This window comes from Neolamprologus brichardi, chromosome 15, assembly GCF_056152115.1.
Source record: "Neolamprologus brichardi isolate AB-2024 chromosome 15, ASM5615211v1, whole genome shotgun sequence".
Taxonomy (NCBI): domain Eukaryota; kingdom Metazoa; phylum Chordata; class Actinopteri; order Cichliformes; family Cichlidae; genus Neolamprologus; species Neolamprologus brichardi.
The window spans coordinates 15309889-15327814 of record NC_142118.1 but is presented as its reverse complement, the minus strand read 5'-3'; the positions used below and the strand labels follow the sequence as shown (position 1 = coordinate 15327814).

General features: G+C 38.1%; 2 protein-coding genes across 3 annotated transcripts; one reads left to right on the top strand and one right to left on the bottom strand.

The window, feature by feature from the left end:
- The first annotated feature begins 249 nt into the window (after window positions 1-249).
- On the top strand, window positions 250-7338 carry slc35a1 (solute carrier family 35 member A1). The gene is made up of 8 exons (XM_006792626.3): window positions 250-443; window positions 686-866; window positions 3327-3486; window positions 3966-4118; window positions 4275-4341; window positions 4560-4736; window positions 4822-4956; window positions 5519-7338. Exons 1-8 carry the CDS (start codon window positions 419-421, stop codon window positions 5650-5652), a joined length of 1032 nt encoding a protein of 343 aa, XP_006792689.1. The 5' UTR covers window positions 250-418; the 3' UTR covers window positions 5653-7338.
- rars2 (arginyl-tRNA synthetase 2, mitochondrial) lies at window positions 5981-16419 on the bottom strand. Of its 2 annotated transcripts, XM_006792627.3 has the most exons (20): window positions 16273-16419; window positions 16077-16150; window positions 15869-15971; window positions 15281-15364; window positions 15068-15168; window positions 14433-14488; window positions 13992-14075; window positions 13811-13887; window positions 13465-13623; window positions 13229-13335; window positions 12182-12277; window positions 11937-11997; window positions 11292-11368; window positions 10648-10772; window positions 8714-8781; window positions 8050-8159; window positions 7754-7849; window positions 7595-7669; window positions 7420-7483; window positions 5981-6426 (listed from the first exon to the last, which is right to left on the bottom strand). In XM_006792627.3, the coding sequence occupies exons 1-20, from the start codon at window positions 16306-16308 to the stop codon at window positions 6340-6342; spliced, it is 1740 nt and encodes a 579-aa protein (XP_006792690.2). In that variant the 5' UTR covers window positions 16309-16419; the 3' UTR covers window positions 5981-6339. The 2 variants fall into 2 exon arrangements, with proteins under 2 accessions (XP_006792690.2, XP_087709013.1); XM_087852887.1 differs by having other exon boundaries at window positions 7595-7849.
- Between the last annotated feature and the right edge of the window lie 1507 nt (window positions 16420-17926).

Genomic DNA, 17926 nt, shown 5'->3' with positions numbered 1-17926 from the left:
GAAAAACCTATAAAAAAAACAAAAGAAAAATAACGCTTGCTCAATAAGGGGGGTCACGTGATGCTCTTTTATTTATTTATTTATGTTCTTTTTAATAATACTCATTCTTTTCAATCATTTTTACCTTATTGAGCAATTGTCTTTATTCTATTGCGCAATGTTGTTATGGTTTGTGTTTAACAGTTTGACGTCAATGTGTAGAAAACAAACGCACCATTTGTAAACTCCACTTACGCTGCATTCTGGGTAATGCGGAACGAATGACGACACACAGCAGCTGGGAATATAAAAGAAAACGGGTTTCACGTGCTGCAGGGCGAGCGGCATTCTCCTACTGAGTGCATGCTTGCTATACGCATTGTTTTGATGACATGTAACATAAGCGGCATTATTACTTCTCCATTGACTCGGACGGTAGATGAACGGAGCCACCATGGCCAACGGTGAGTTTACTTGTTAACACAAGCTAACACAACTGGTTAATGTTAGCTGTAAGACCCCGTTAGAGCGACAAAAACATTAGGTAGAAAAACATTAAAATGCAAAACCGAACAGTTTACAGATAAGCTGTCATAACCGCGTCGTTTCTGCTCATAAAGTAATTATTGAAGCGGTCGCTAATGTAGCTTCATACCATTTTGTGCTACGAGCTGTAGCTAACATTTTTTCCCCTTTCTCTCCTCAGAAAATGTGAGCGTGATCTTCAAAGTGTACTGTCTCACGGTGATGACACTGGTGGCAGCGACCTACACAGTGGCACTGCGGTACACCAGGACCATTTCAACAGAGGAACTTTATTTCTCCACAACTGCAGTGTGCATCGCCGAGGTCATTAAGTTAGTGTTGAGCTTGGGGATGCTCACAAAGTAAGTGTTTGAGGCGCTACCCGCTATTTCCTTAGTGACCACAGAATGTAAGGTATGGAATTAAGAAACCTACATGACTGGCCAATACTGGTTTGGACTCCGCTTTCCCTTCAGAACCGTCTTTATTCTTCACGGCATTGATTCAACAAGTTACTGGAAACATACCTCGGACATTTTAGTCCGTGTTGACATGATAGGATCACGCAGTTGCTGCAGATGTTTCGGCTGCACATCACATTTCAAAATTGCTCTATTGGATTGAAAGCCGGTGACTGTGGAGGTCATTTAATTGTAGTGAGTTCATTGTCATGCTCAAGAATTCCGTTTGAGACGATTTGAGCTTTATGACATGCTGTTGGAAGCAACTGTGTGTACAACAAGATGTGTACAGTGTGGTCATAACGTAGTGGGCACGGTTGGCAATAACGTTCAGGTAGGCTGTGCTGATGCTAAGGGGCCCAATGTCCAATATCCTCAGTCTAAGCAGGATATATCAAGGCTTTCATGTTGTGTATGCCAAATTCTGGCTCTCTCAGATTCATAACAGGAAACATTTTTCCTTGTGTGTGTGCGTGTGTGCGCGCTTCGAGATTTAAAATCTTGTGTGTTCAGAGACACTTTTTGCAAACTTTGGCTCTAATGAATGGGTATTTAAGTTAATGTCTCTTTCCTATAAACTTGAGGCAGTCTGGCCATTTTTCTCTGACATGTGACTTCAAACAAGGCATTTTCGCTGATATTTTTTTTCTTTTTTGAGGCATTCTCTGTAAATACAAGAGATAATTGTGCATGAAAATCCCTTCAGATGAACAGTTTCTGAAATACTCAGAGTAGCCCATCTGGCACCAACCGCCATGCCATGTTGAGAGTCAAGTAAATCACTTTAATTCCTCATTCCTCAGTTTAAAGCTGAGTAGATTGGCTTGGTTGTGGTTTCCAAATGTACTTGTTGCCAAGCAGTTTAATTGCCTAATAAAGTAATCAGCAAGTGTGTGTGTACATAAAAATGTTTCTCTATAAATCTTTATATTAATAAATTAAGGTTGCCTAGATTGAAATTTCGTTTGATAAATGGGCCAATAGATTTTGTCTAGTACTCCCTAAAAGTGGACAAGAGCCCAAGAAATCTATTATCAGAATAAGAGACACAATATAAGCAAGAGAGAGATGATACTTCAAAGAGTCCTTAATTTAAATCTAAGGGCTATAGATCTTAGTTTTAAAAATAAACATTTTTTCAAAACCTTATGTTAGGGCAGAGCTAGCAAACTTTAAATAAACCTTTTAACATCCCAGAGATAATTAAAATTGAAGCTATAATAGATGATGCTTAGCTTCATTAAGAATATGTATGTGCTTTTACCTAACGATAATAATCTTTGCCACTCATTTTCCGAGTAAATCGATTTATTGTTTGGTGTATAACATTTCCTTTAAACTTGTACCTTTTCAGCTCATTTAAGCCCAGTATTTTGCCTTTATAATTTTCTTTTCATTTTTTGTCATTTCATATTCATTTTGTCAGATTGATGCCAAAAAACTAAAGGCTGCCAAGAAAAAGAAGAGCAGAAATTTCTCACAAGTGACAAGTTGTAAAGAGACAGCAAAGAAGACTTTAATAATAGAAAAACATATTTAGACACATTGTAGTTCAATCTGTAACTTTATTTACAGAGCTCAGGTTCAGCATATCCAGACTTTCTTTGGGTTAGCTGACTCAACAAAACCAGTCAAAGAGAAGCAGAGTGGTTATCAATGGTCTTTGCTTCATTTTCTTTTTCTAAACCTAACTTTTTCCACACAAAATAGATCAATGTCAGTCAGAATTTGTCAGAGAAACACAGTATTGAGATTTATTTTTAAAAAGGCTATAAAAATATAAAGGTAAAACTGTATTGTGCTGCAACCTGAGCGTAATATGGAAATTATATTAGTTTTTGTCCAAATGAGAGTGCAAGTAATTTGCACTACAAATAAACTGATCCGTCTTCTAATCTGTCTTCTATAAGCTGCAATTCCAGCACTGTAACACATATGACTGTGTATAAATTCCTGTTGCGTGCTTTCGTTTGTCAGTGCCAATAAAATGCACCACAATAATTTATTACGTATAAACTGGATTTCTTCAAGAGAAATTCCAAAGAGTAATTAGAGGTGATTCTGAAAAGAAAATATGTGCCATTTCCAGTCTGAACTTAACTGCAGATTGTCTTTGTCATAAGTTGCCGTGCCATTGCAGCCACACAAATAGAGACACACCTTCATGACACACTAAGAGACTTGTTGAACTTGTTTCATGAATAAACCCCTCAGATAAAACAAACATATCATGTTTATTTATCATGTCATGCAGAACATTCAAATAACAATGGTTTGATCATTTACCAAAAAATGGCATCAGTGCCCTTTATATTTCTTCTTTGTCCATTCATCTGTTGTTTTTCACGTTTCCTCTCCCAGGGAAACGAGAAGTCTCATCAAACTAAAAGCCACCATACAGGAACACATCTTCTGCAGCCCTAAAGAACTGCTAAAACTCAGCGTGCCTTCGGTGGTGTATGCAGTTCAGAATAATATGGCTTTCATCGCCCTGAGTAATCTGGATGTAGCAGTTTATCAGGTATTATGTGAATCTGGGTTTGACGTGTGGCTCTTGTGGAGACAGTCCACATCATCATTTACACAGGTCTTGTTACACGCATTTAATTATATCACTAGCAACTAAATTCTATAGATAACTGCTTGATAAAGTTCCCTTTTTGTTTTATATTTTTTAAGTACTTGGTATATTTTGGATCCAAGAAGTTTGATATCCTCCTTATGTCAAGTGGGACTTTTCCCTTATAGTCAAAGAGTTTGTTGCACAAGTATTTGTGACAAAATGAAGCTCAGTTTATGTGCAGTTTATTTAGTATTTAGTTTCAGAAAGCGTTCAGTAAATTGCATTTTTGACACATTTTTGAGAGAGATTTGTAGGCAGTGAATTTAAGATCACTTTTGCTTTTCAGGCTGAAATGCTAATAGTGTACAACATATTTAGGGAAACTAATTCTACATCTATGTGTGAAGTTATAATATTTAGTTCAAAATCCTTTTTAGGTTACCTATCAGCTGAAGATCCCGTGCACAGCCTTGTGTACAGTGCTCATGCTGAACCGCTCTCTCAACCGGCTGCAATGGTTTTCCGTCTTTATGCTCTGTGGAGGCGTTTCACTGGTTCAGTGGAAACCCGCGGAGGCCACTAAAGTTCAGGTGGGGCAGCATGTTACACCATCCTGGTTACTCAGTAAACCACTCTTAATTTCCTGTGATACCACTAGCAGTAAATTAACATTCATTTTAAAAATCTCTTTAATCTACAAGCTGTATCATCTGTTCTGTAGTTCATTATTGATCCTTTTTTCACAGATTGAACAGAATCCTGTTATTGGGTTCATTGCCATTGCAGTTGCTGTCCTTTGCTCTGGATTTGCAGGTAAGACCAGTGCTGATGATTTGACTTTCAGTATTGGCTTAACTGTCAAGTAAAATCCAGAAATACGTTTGGCAACTAAGAAAACGCCAACAAAACCCACAATCTGTACACATGCCTGAAACTGATAATATGATATTTTCTCTAAAGTAGATGGATTTTACTTTTACTGCTGCTGTACTTTGAACCTTTGAATCTGACAGTCTGGTATTTACTTTAAGGTGTGTACTTTGAGAAAGTGTTGAAGAGCTCAGAGACATCCCTGTGGGTGAGAAACATTCAGATGTACCTGTCCGGCATAGTGATCACTTTGATCGGTGTTTATATGACTGATGGAGACAGGGTCATGGAGAAAGGATTCTTCTTTGGTTACACACCTTGGGTGTTCTTTGTAGTATGTAAGTATGACATCTCGAGGAAGAAGTACCTTTCTTTTACTTTCCTTGTACCTTTTGTCTGACTCTGCTCTGCTTGTGCTTTCAGTCCTGGCCAGTGTAGGTGGCCTGTACACATCAGTGGTGGTGAAGTACACAGATAACATCATGAAAGGCTTTTCTGCTGCAGCTGCAATTGTCCTCTCAATGGTGGCATCTGTAATCTTGTTTGGACTACAAATAAGTAAGTTTCTCATAACCACAGTTTGAATCCAGCCAATTCATTAAGTAAGAGTATATTGTGGCTTGTGATTTTTGTTCTTTTATTTGAACTGTAAACCTCTCTACTACTTGATAAAGTAGTGGATCAAATATAGAGTAGATCAGATATTAAATATATAAACACAAATCTTTACTAATGGTCAAAATCGTGTTGCTTCGTCCCTCTTGTCTGTGTAAAACATCCAGTAACACTTTGCAATTCATTAAGTAAGAGTCTCCTGTAACGTTCTAGAAAAGTTTTGAAAAGTAGCTTAAAGCCTCAATTATACTCTATTATTGACATTAACAGCTTAAAACACTGGACACAGCAGCTTAGATTCACATAATTTAAAATATTGGCAACAGTCAGTGCTACCTTTCAGCCTCCTCGCATGTTTTCTTTCCATTTTGAAACTAACAGAAGGTTTGACTGTGTTTTTATATAAAATGATTTGGTATACACCGGCTTTCATTAAAACCATTAATCTTCCTTTTTTATTTTTTTAATAATGGAAATGTCATTTTGCTTTTACCCTCCTGTGCAGCTATGACGTTTGCCTCTGGAGCATTCCTTGTCTGCATTTCCATATACCTGTATGGACTTCCAAAGCAAGACACATCCAGATTAACCCAGAAGGATACAAATTTAGAAGACAAACAGAAACTAATTTCTGTGTGAGGTGCTGACTGACAGACATTTCTATGCTGGACCAGGATGGAGGAAGCCTTTCCTCATTTGAGGTTAGACTTGGATCTGCTTTGTGTCGACGTCATCAGATGGAACCGTGAACTGAGTCTCTGAATACTTTGAAGAATCTTAGTGGGTTTTTTTGTTTTTATAAAAAGGGGGTGGGGGAGTTTGGGTTTTTTGTAGTTTTTTTGGAAACTGCTTATTGCTAGCTACCAGTAAGCTCGTGAATCTATACCCTAACCAGTGAATTCTTGGAATTGGATTCCAATCTTCAGCCACAATAAGTAGCATAAGAAGTTTACTATTATGCTCCCAGTGTGGTGTTTTTTTTTTTTTTAAATCGGGAGTATTATATTGTCTTTTTATTTTATTTAATAATCCAGTGTTGATAATTGGTCTTTAAACTGTGCAATACGAGTGACTTAACTCCAAATCACTTAGTCCTTACTCTGAATGTGCCCAAATCAGACTGCATGCATAACCCCCATAATCACTTCAGTGTTGTCTCGTAATGAAGGTCATTTTACAGCATTTATTAGCAGAAGTGTGTTTTTTCTGAATACAGACTAGACCCAATCCTACAGACTAGCATAATTTTATTTTGACAATATAAGGCTCTGTTTTTAGAATACAAATCAACAATAGTTGCAGCACTGACATACACCGATGCAGTTTTTACATTTTGTTAACTGGTGTGATGCCCAGGATTCTCATCCCGTTGGCCAGGACTGAGCATGCTCCGCTGAACAGTCGTAACCTTGCCTGTGGATATGAGGAGAATGAAGCAGTTTTCAGGTTGCAAAACTGTTGTTAGCAATGCCCTTACATATGTAGTGACAGATGTAACAGTGGCTGCAAGTACAATCAGTTCTCGCAGGGAAACAAAGAGATCAGTATAGCATATTTTAAAGACTCATGTAGTGATTCACATATTTGACTGACTACCAAAAGATGGGGATCATTTGGTTGTCAGTCAAATATGTGAACGAGTTGGACTCTAGAGAGAAGACATCTGGAAGGGTATTAAGTGTGTATTTAAACAAAACAAAAACAAAACTGCCAAAATATGTGAAGCTACTGTGTTGATCCCTTGATAATAAGGTAGCTTTTTACACTTTAACATTTGTCAGGCTTACAATTGCACTGACAAACCTAAGTATCTGCCACTGATATAAAGACCATCTATCTTGTCATTATGCTGATATCTGTAAGCAGTGCTCCTACTATTAAACAGAAATTCTATTGACTGACCAATGTTTTCTACAAGCAAACACAATGTTTGATTAGTCAAAGAAGAGTCCCGTGAGGGGTAAGGCATCTTTAACTTTGTCCAAATTTCTGCTTTGAACCCCACTAATAAGCACTTCTGTTATTCATTTTCATGTAATTTTCTTGGTATAAATCTCTTGGGTATTCCTGCCAGAATGTAGCTATAATTAATTTTCTAGACCTTTTAAAATCTTGAAAAATTTCCAAAACAGTCAAATCAGACAGTAAATGCCCCTCAACTTGTCACCTCCTCAGTACAAAGCTTGTGGTGCATGTGACTGTGCTAATTTGGCAGTTTCAGACAATGTCCCAGTCAGTTTCTCTTAACATGTTCATGCGTGAGAAGAACAGGTTGTTGCATAAGAAATTATAGAACCATGCATTAAAAGGCTATACAAAAATCAACTCCATTGTGGCTGTTCAATGTAGTATTTTGGCAGGTTTAAGGGGAGAAACAGGTAGAAGTTTACTCTGTTTTCTTTGTACCTGTGCAACAGCCTCAGGGCTTCCTTTTACCGGCAGCTCTCTGTGCGCTGAAGCAATCAAGTGGCTGGAAGACACGAAAGAGAGTAAGGACACACCTCTGTACATTTTTACTACTAATGTTAACTTATGACTGTAAGGGCTTGCCAAGTAGCAAGACTGGCATCCTGTTCCTTACCACAGCTTCAGCAAGAAGTTGACAAGGTGCTTAGGTTGCAAAACCTGAGCTGACTGGTACAATACCTCGTCATAACTGCAAATAAAGAAGGGACAGTTTTGTAAACGTGGAACAAATATTGACATTGACAAAGAACAGATGTTCAGAAAGGGTGCTTGCCGAAGGAGGTGCTGTAGGATGGCAGTACACGTCTGCTCAGATAGAAGTGATGGGTCAAAGGCAACTGCCTCTACACCTTTGTTTGTCTGCTTTAAACTGTAATAACAGGATTATATGTGAATCACATGACACATATCCTGTCAACCTTTTGGAATTAAGGATGTCAGACATGCATCTAAAGTGTGATGTCTTTCAAATGTTTCTCTGTTATTTCTCATTTTCCAAAATAAATGACTGAATAGATTAATGGATAGAGGATCCAAAATGAAAACGTATCAATACTAGAAATCTCAGACCTGCAGAGTCGAGCATGTGTGTACTGAAGGAAGACACCAGTGTCACCCTGAGCCTGCAGCATCCGGTCCCAATCAAACTTATAGTCTGACTGCAGGGGGCCTTTGAAGTCCTGAAACACAGAGTTTTCAGGCACGTCAATGCCTACTTGCAAAGTGCACAGAGAGGAGGAAAGGTGTGAGAAAGGTAATGCATCAACAGGACTTTACTGCTTAACTGATGGGTTTTGGCTCGTGATAGGCCCGATGAAGGCCAGAAACTAATAAAAAAATAAATAAATGTTGCTTTAATGCTACAACTCCTGAAAGAAGGAGTCACCGCATCATCACTAAGACCGAGAAATGAAGCAGCCAGTGGTGGAATATTATACTTGACAGTGTAATAATCTTGTTTATTTTCTTTTGTACTATTGAAACAAAGTCTTAATTATTTAACAAATATGTGATTTACATTAGTCTTTTAGATCTTTATGACCACTAATTTTGAACATTTAGCAAACTTAGAATATCAGTTAATGGCCAATATGTTATTATCTGACTTAAAAAGACCTGAAACTCCCAATCATAACATTAATCACGCACGCAGATCAATGAATGAAGCTGCTGGTTGCTGAATACTAGCAGTATTTTTAAATAAAAATACTAAACATCTTTTGTAATAACCGACCTGGATTATTAGGGCACTGATTCCTACTTTCTCTGCAGTGTCCTCTGGGTTTTCCAATTCCTTTGTTGCTGTGGAAAGATTTAAATTTAGTCAGTGACAACAAAAACAGCCCTTGTTCTGACATGTGGCACTCCCACAGTAATCAATCAATAAGTACGTGTTGAGTCAACGTTAAGAATGTGTCTCAGTTCCATAATGTCACAATGCATACCAGTCTTTGTACTTTTTTAAGGAGGCATTTTTCTAAAGGCCTTAACCATCTACAAGTAGTTTCAGCTCTTGTCAACTCTGACCAACACCTTTTTTGGCATGTGTAGTTCATTGTGGGAGAAAAATGTGCTTAGCTGCTTACAGGAGGATATATTTGGAACTAGGGATGGGTATCGAAAACTGGTTCTTGTTGACAACCGGTTCCCACTGTTTTGATTCCTTGGAATTGTTTGCCATTATTGGAAACGATTCCCTTATCAATTCCAGTCGCCCCGAATGACGTCACCACGTTGCGGAGCGTCATTTACCTGGCAGGAAACACGGCGCCTAAGCGGCTCAAATGCTCAAAAGCTTGGTTATACTTTACCAGAACGGATGACAACAGGGCAACTTGCAATACTTGCAAAGTAGATATTTCATTTAAGGGAGGAAACACTACGAATATGCAAAAGCATTTGCTCACAAAACACACGATGATCTTAAATGAATGTCGTGTTTTTAATTCCGCTCAGGACTCGTGAATCTCAACCCAGCAGCAGCGGTAACGTTTGCACGTCCTCTCCCGTTAATGCGGCAGGTAAATAATCAACTAACAGTGCATATTATGTTAGCGCGATCTGCCTTATTACAAAACCTGCCATTACTGTGCATTTAGGTGACCATGATGAGAGAGAGAGACAGAGTCTGGCTGGCTCAGATGCTGGCAGTTCTCGCTGCAGTCTACCGGTAGCGTCTCCTTTCAGGCCAGGATAGATGAATGTCACCGAGCAGTGACTAAGTTTGTGGTCAAAGGCTTGCACCCATTTACCACAGCAGATGCCCCGATTTTCGGTAAGTGAATGTGTTTAGTTGTAGGCAGGGACATTACTGGTTATTCTTGTGTAATTGCTACTGAATAATTTATGTTATACTTTGTTATTGCTACAGAAGAATATTTATTTTATTATTTTACATTTACAGTTTTTTTTCCCCGGGGACCCTGTGACACCCCATGGAAGAGACATAGGCTGGATCTCTTAAGGATCTCTTAAGATCTCACTGCTGGGTTTGTAAGGCCATGCTACTCCTAAATTTCTATCTTGTTCAAAGAGAAGATATAAGACAAAGTTCTAAGCTAATCGACCTTTGTGTTCTCCTTTTTAAAAAAAAAAGAATCGATAAGAGAATCGATAAAGAATCGAATCGTTAAACAGAATCGAAAATGGAATCCGAATTGTGAAAATCTTATCAATACCCATACCTATTTGGGACACTGCTCATCAGGTAAAAATGTAAATCAAGTTCATTTTAGAGAAGAGCGCCATCTTCTTGTTGCAAAATGCAATTGACAACAATTACAGATAAAAGCAAAACTCCTGCACACCAGTCGATTGAGGACTGAAGTGCTGATTTTGTTTTTAAAGGCACATAACGTCTTAATGCATTCTCAATCATCCAGGTAAGTAAATCTCCAAAAGTTGATTCTTTTCATCTGGGCGTAGCGTTTTCAGTGGGAGAAACGTTTCGTCACTCATCCAAGTTTATAAGACTGGGGAAACCTGCAGTCAGCTGAGACTGAAGAAGTCACTTGAATGAGTGACGAAACGTTTCTCCCACTGAAAACGTTACGCCCAGATGAAAAGAATCAACTTTTGGAGAAAGGCACATAACAGTACTTAAAGGACACATAAGTATTTATTTACTCTTTTACTGTTATAGAACTGCCTAATGTGTGACAGGCTTACTGTTTGATTGGCTCATGTTGTTGAGCATCCTGGCTCGAGCCTCGTCCAGCACGTCCTCCAGAAACACCACCTCACCGGCCCTGGTCTTCATGCCCTGCACCAGACCAAAGGACACGTGCCGACACCTAAAATCATGTATTTAATACTATAAGAAGCACTCATTTTAAGCACTTTATAAACTCTTGATATGCATGTACTTTCACAAATGTATGCTATTATTTTTTTCTAAGTGTAACTTTATTAAAAAAAAAAAGCAATAACTACAAGTGGCAGAAAATTTAAGTGAAATGTAGAATAGAAGCCTGAAGTTGGCTTAAATATTAAGGCCAACACAAAGTTGCCAGCACCATCACACAGACATCATGAGACAGCAGAATTCCATTCTGTTTCTAATTACAACAGCTGCCTGTTTTGGGTGGGAGGAGTAAAGTAATGCTGGATCTATCTTCATTGAATTACATAAGAGACCGTGGAAATCCTGTAATTACTGAGCTGAGGTTTACTGTCATTCCAGCCTTAAATGCATCTTTAATTTCAAGTCTTTCATAAACATAATGTGCAAAAATACGATTATTAAGAGCTGATATTAATTAGTTTTCATTAAACCTGTGCATTATCAGTGAATTTATGTAATGCTACGTTACCCATCTGCCCAAGAGTGACCCATCGCAAGCAAGATCTGGAATAACTGGGAGAAGTGATTCTCTTGACTTTTATCTGTCTAGAAAAAGAAAAATTTGAAATGTCAAGTTATTGAGTTAGATTGAGATAACTCCAAGCTTTCATAGAAAGTCCTGTTAGTGTTTCTAATACAATATTTCATATTAAGTCTTATAAAGACTTTTTTTTTTCAGTTTTTTGTTTTAAATACTGAATTAAATACAAAATATGAATATCATACAGACTAACCATAAACAGTTAATCTGCCAGTTGCTTTTCTTGATTATTTACAACTTGTTTTGAGAAAATTACCAGAAAATTATTATTTATTTATTTTTCATTAAAACGAAAGACCAGGTGTATTTCTCAATACATTTCTTCTGCTTTTTTTTAAAAGCACATTAGACAAAGATTGCTTGGGTATAAGTTACTTAAATGACCAGTTGTGAAAGTAGTTTATTTTTCTGCTCTGTTTTCAGCTCACAAAATTAACGGCAAAAAACAAAAATTATAATGCAGAAAATAAACTGGGCTCCATGATTATTAAAGTCATTCAATTTCTACTATCTATTCCTCGTCTGTTATTGGCATAAAGCAACAGGCAAAAAAGAGAGCTTGGGTGTGCTTACCACATAAATCATCTCATCAAAACTGTACTTTTCCTTTCGGTTAATGGCTGCAGCGATATCTCTAAAACAGAAAATACAAAATAAGTGCTTATGGCGTCAAATCAGAAGGAGAGACATCATTTACCAGGTGCACTCAATTTTTCAGACTAAAGCAGCTAACAATTTCAGTGGGCTCACATAAACTTAAATCCCGAGGACTAAAAGCTTTCATCATTTTGTACCGATCGCAATTCTTGCTAACTAACCTGGTGATGTAGAGAGTCGTACCATCGCTGCGGAGCACTGTGCAGACGTTGGTCATGTCTCTATTGGGGGAAAGGTCCACCACACCAGTGCCCTTCCTGTCAACAGAAAAAAAAATTAATTATGTCCAGAAGACATAGGGTCAGGCTCAGCTGTTGAATATATGCATATTTTACTGTATTTCACTTTTTAAGCTACTAATTTTAAGCTACTAAGCACTGAATCCCTACACTCCTGTGAGTTCACGGGAGGGCAGACCCAAGTAGCTTCCAAATGCTCTGCCTTGAGCCGGTACCCTAGGCCTGATTCTAGGTTGGGATGCGGGTGATCCTGTACAGGAAAGGGTAAACTGGACCTTTGATCTTTTTTTTAAGTCAACATAGTGTGTTGTAAAAAACACTTCAACTGGCTCCTGCTCAGTAAAATGAGCCAGTTGAAGTGTTTTGGTTATCTGATAGAGCTGGAAAAGGTGTATGGGGTGAGAGAAGTCTGGGCTTAGGTAAATATTTTAACAATATCATTATAGAAGGGGTGGCATGTAGCAATAAACTGGTAGATAACTATGTGAATCTGTATTTTCTTTCAAATGTAATCTCTGCCTTCCAGCTTAACTGTTTTGGTTCAGCCGTTGCTCTCGTTTTTCAAAGTAAAGCCCTAAAAACCAACAGGACTGCTGAGCACCAAAGAGCTGGCCGACACAGGTGAGCACAGAGGAGAATGTATTAGCCAAAGAGCCAGATATTTCCCTATAGAGCTGAACGAGATCAAAAACAGAGCTATAAAAAGTTCTGTGACATCTCCAAATGGCTCCAAAATGAATGACTGATGCATCGGGGATCTACGACACCTTCACATTTAAATATATGTTATTTGCAGTTTAAAGCCTTGCTTAAAGATGGACACACTTTTTGCAAATAAACTTCCCCATCTGTTAAAATCTATTTGTATTCTGTTTGTAGGGAAGCTGAACTCTGACTAATCAGTGGCCTCTTAGCACATGTTTACTTGGTGTTAGACACACCAGTTACCAATCGAAGGTGGTCACATACTCAGATGTCTTCAGCAGGCCCCGGCTCTGCAGCTGCTGCATCACCTGCTGGGCCTGATCCTGGTGAAAGGACTCCCCGCTGTAAACGTCGAAGTGGACCCCCAACCGCTGGAGAGATTTTAAATCAATCTCAGTCGTGCTCCGTGGCAGTCAACTGTTAAAATTTTTTATTTCTCATTTCAAGTTTCTATCTTTAGAGACTCAAGCTGTTACCAAGCTGTCAGGCAGCTTTCTAACCTCATAAATGTCCTGATACTCCTTCACTGTGATGTCTCTGAACTGCTGCCATAAGGAGACAGCATGGCTCTCGTGCTGCTCCAGCTGTCTAAAGAAGTCTCTGGCAGCCTGTTTCATATTCTCATTGTTCTCTGCTTCTTTGTTTACTCGAACATAAACCTGCAAAGCAAAAGAAAAAAGAAAAAAACCACTGGTGCTGTTTAAAAATGCCTTTTTAAACAGCATTTAGAATATAACACAAAAACAACATCTTCTAAACATGCAACTGAGGCTCATTCAGTGCTTAAATATAAATTTGAGAGTCAGAGAGCATCTATCGGGTCCTTCTCCGAACATCCAAACTCACTTCGAACAAATGCTGTAAGGGATTCTGTTTTAATTTTTCCGGACTTCCAAATTGCTCAAATCCAGCTCCCAGCAAACCTGAAATCCAAGACAGGTTACTTGTCCTTGACGTTTTAATAAACAAACAAACAAACAAACAAAAGATAATCCCTCACTGTAGAGTAATTTTCTGACCAACTCACCAAACTGCATCCCCCAGTCTCCAAGGTAGTTCATTCGAATGACATCATTTCCAAGTGACTGTTTAAGGTTAGCAATGAAGTTACCTGAAGATAGAGTTTATAGTTTTTTACACTTGCTGAAAAACTATTTGATATTTAAGAATTTGAAAATCTAGTAATGACACATCAGGTCTTAATTTTCTTCTTCAAGCTAACAATATAAATATTTTGAAGATTTCCTGATAATTAAAGGTAAAACTGTGCAGACTCACGGTTAAAAAAACTAAACTTGTTGCTCAAAATGACAAAATAAAAATCATTTTAAACCCTTTTGTGCACATTTCTGTAATCAGTAATAAGTTCATTGGTAAGGCTCGATTTAATATGTAGCTCACATGCATTTCAGTTAATAATAATTGTACTATTATTATTATTATTATTATCGGTTTAGTTTATACTCACCAATTATTGTGGACCGCAAGTGCCCAGCATGGAATTTTTTGGCAATGTTTGGAGAGCTGTAAGCATATCAACATATCAACTCTGTCTGTTAAGTGGAAATGAATACACTCAATAGCTACATTAGCCACTTTTTCTTATTCAAAAGAACAAGGCGCTGGATACAATTCCTCAGGGAGTTTGGTCCATATTTAAGTAATGACATGACAGAGTTGTTAAAGATTTGTCAGCTGCACATCCATGTTGTTCTACCACATCCCAAATCTGCTCTATTAGATTGAGTTCAGTGACTGTGGAGGGCATTTCAGTGAACTCACCGTCATGTTCAAGGGACCAGTTTGAGATAATTTGAGCTTTGTGACAAGCTGTGTTATTATGCTGCCGCATTCGTACACTTAGGTTTAACTTCCATAGGTTTCCTTGGCCATGTTCACATGACTAAATGCACTGAGTTGTTGTAATGTGATTGGCTGATTAGATGTTTACACTAATGAGCAGTTGAACAGGCATACCTAATTACATAGCCAGGGGGTGTATGTTAAAATAAGGGGGAGACATACAGAATCCTTCCCCCGTTTTAACAAAGAGGCCACATTTAAATTTATCGCCACATAAATAAAACTGAAAAACACACTTACCTGTACTCCACTAACGTCGTTCCTGTCGTGAGAGTATTGAAAAGTTCACTATTTAACCCGAATTTATCATCCTCCCTATTTCCAAATGGCTCCAACAATTTCTGGAACAGAAAAAGTGGAGAGGAACTGTGATCACAGCAGAAGCTGTGGAAGTTTTTTGTTTCATTTTGTTTTGTTTGCTTAAGCTGTCACTGTGTGAGTGGAAACTCAAACCTGAGCAAGAAGCTTGCGATTAACTTTAAAGTTGATAATTCCACGTGCAGCTGAGATGTGTTCCACCACATTGTCCTGCTTCAACTGAAAGATCAAGTGTGAATTACCTACTAAAAACAAATTAAAGCTTCATCTAATGTATATGAGACAAACACAAACTAGAACTCATTGAATTGAGGAAGATTAATTGTATAATCTGTAGGAACAGATTATACAATTATATGACTGTCGTGCAATGTCCAACTGTCATAAACACATGGTTGCGGTGCTTAAAGAAACTGATGAACTGATGCACATGAAGCTGAAAGACTGGCCTGTTTGGAACAATGAGGAATGAAATAGATCACAAGCAGTGAGAGCTTGGGCTACAGGCAGCTCAGCCTGTCACAGTCTTACAGTTCATGTCACAGGTTAGGCTTCAGGTTAAACCAGTCTGCTTCTTTCGCTTCTTTGCCTGGAGCAAACAATTTCTTTAAGGGCCTCACTTTAAGCCGCGGGTATTACCATGACCTCCACCAAAAATATATACATGCGGTGGAATTACACGTGAAGAGGAATGGTGACTGTCTAAGGGTGGTTTAATCTCACCTGAGTGGCCAAGTTTTCTGTCTGCACCTGAACGTCTCCACTGGATGGTAAAATCCCACTGGCTCTCAGTGTTCCAATTAAAAGCCTGAAATCGGCTCCCTGCCTGAGGATCACAACTTTTTTTAAAGTCTCTGACAAACAGGTGAGAGGACAAAACATACTTATAGCATCCTACAGGTTAGCAGTGAGCGACACAAACAGACTTAACTGTTTCTTCAGGACTGGAACTGCTGTCAGAACTGGAATAAAAACATCCTCTGATTGCTGCAGCGCTCTACCCAGCTAGACATTAAAACACAACACCAGATAAACATTGTAAGTGTTCAATCACAGCCCTGCAGGGTCAAAACATGATAGCATTAGCACACAGGTTTGTGAAAATCTGAGACTCCCAGCCGCATTACCTTCTCCGCGATTTTTCTCCTGAAAAAGCAAGCCATGTTTTCTAAACACACGAACAAAACCTTAACTTAACCTTTATGCATGAAATTTAAAAAAAACCCTTGCAGGGTGCTTTCACATTGACACATTGCTACTGCACTTCCGCATTACTGCTACTACTTCCGATTTCCTCGGCCAATCACAGGCTTCGCTTTAGAAAATAGCGTAAATAAAAGAAAGGGTTTGTTCGAATTTGTTCTAGGCTGCTCCCGGTCCTATTATGGCATGGAGAGGAGAAAAAGTCAAATTAAAGTGGAGGTGAAAGGGCGGACAGTATGACTGCGGTTAGTTTTATCATCGCCAGCCATCTTAAAACGAGGGAGCTGGTGAATTTAAAAATGACCAACAACGCTCCTGCGGAAAGAAACGTTTTATTATTATTAATTGTAGCTTTTTATTGACTACAAGAGACAAAAGTTCAAGTCCCTGGATAAAATCTGTGCACTTGAGCAAGTCCTAAAACAAGAGCCGTTAAATGGAGCTTGAGTCAAGTGTTTTCCCTGGTAACACAGAGGGTCCAATTGGCTCGAGGACTCACGTGACTTCGTTAAATGCAGCTTTAAAGCTTAGAAAAACTTTTTTCCATAAGTAACGAGTCGAAAAATATATAAATCCTCACTAAAAAGATTGAGGGAAAGATTAAGTTATATTTGTACTGTTTCTTAAATTTATTGATAATCGAGATCTTTGGTGATTTTAAATGACCTTTAACAGGAGGTATGAAAGTTAGAAATATGGAGGAAAAATAGTCCCGCGGATTACTGGAAAGTTCGTGATCTATTCCAAATACCATCTCTGGAAGGAGAAGTTGGGTAATTACACTTCTCTATTTTTCGAGTCTTCTCATCTTTGAATTACCGAGGAGATAACATCCGATCAATATCAGGGCTTCTGCGTGATTTTCAAAGTCAAAATTGATGCTTTTTTTCTGAACTTGATGTTTATAAACAAGACCAATGTCAAATTGATGCGTTAAATTCAAGCATGGAATACCCCACCATAACTACTATATAAACATACAATGATTCAATAATCCCTGCATCACAGTGATTTTACTTTTTTCATTACCAAATGTAATTTTCTTTTTACTTAAGCTTTCTGCTACTGTACTGCAAGCTTTGCAATTTTTATGGCTCTTATCAGAATATAAGGGCCGAATTTTATTTTAAAAAACAAAAAAACTTTTCAGCTGAATATTGTCATTTTGTGTTAAGCGTTCACATTTATTATCCTAATGAATGCTATTGCCCCAAGCCTTAAATACATTTACAGAACGTATGAATGACCAGTAATTATAAATGAACATACCAAAACACTAATATGACATGAGTACTTTTTGGAGGCCTGGGGCTCCTTGTTTATATGTGAATCAATAAATTAGTCCCCCAAAATTTTTATCTTAACAAACATCAAGTTGATTTTTATATAAGCGTTTAATGCAACAACTACATAAATGGTAAATGGACAGCAGTTTATATAGCACTTTTCTACTCAAAGCGCTTTGTACAACATGCCCCATTCACACAACCACCATTTCTAAATAAAGGGCTTTCTAACATTCACACTCTGATGAACACATTTGGATCAACTTGCCTCAGTATCTAGCCCAAGAATACT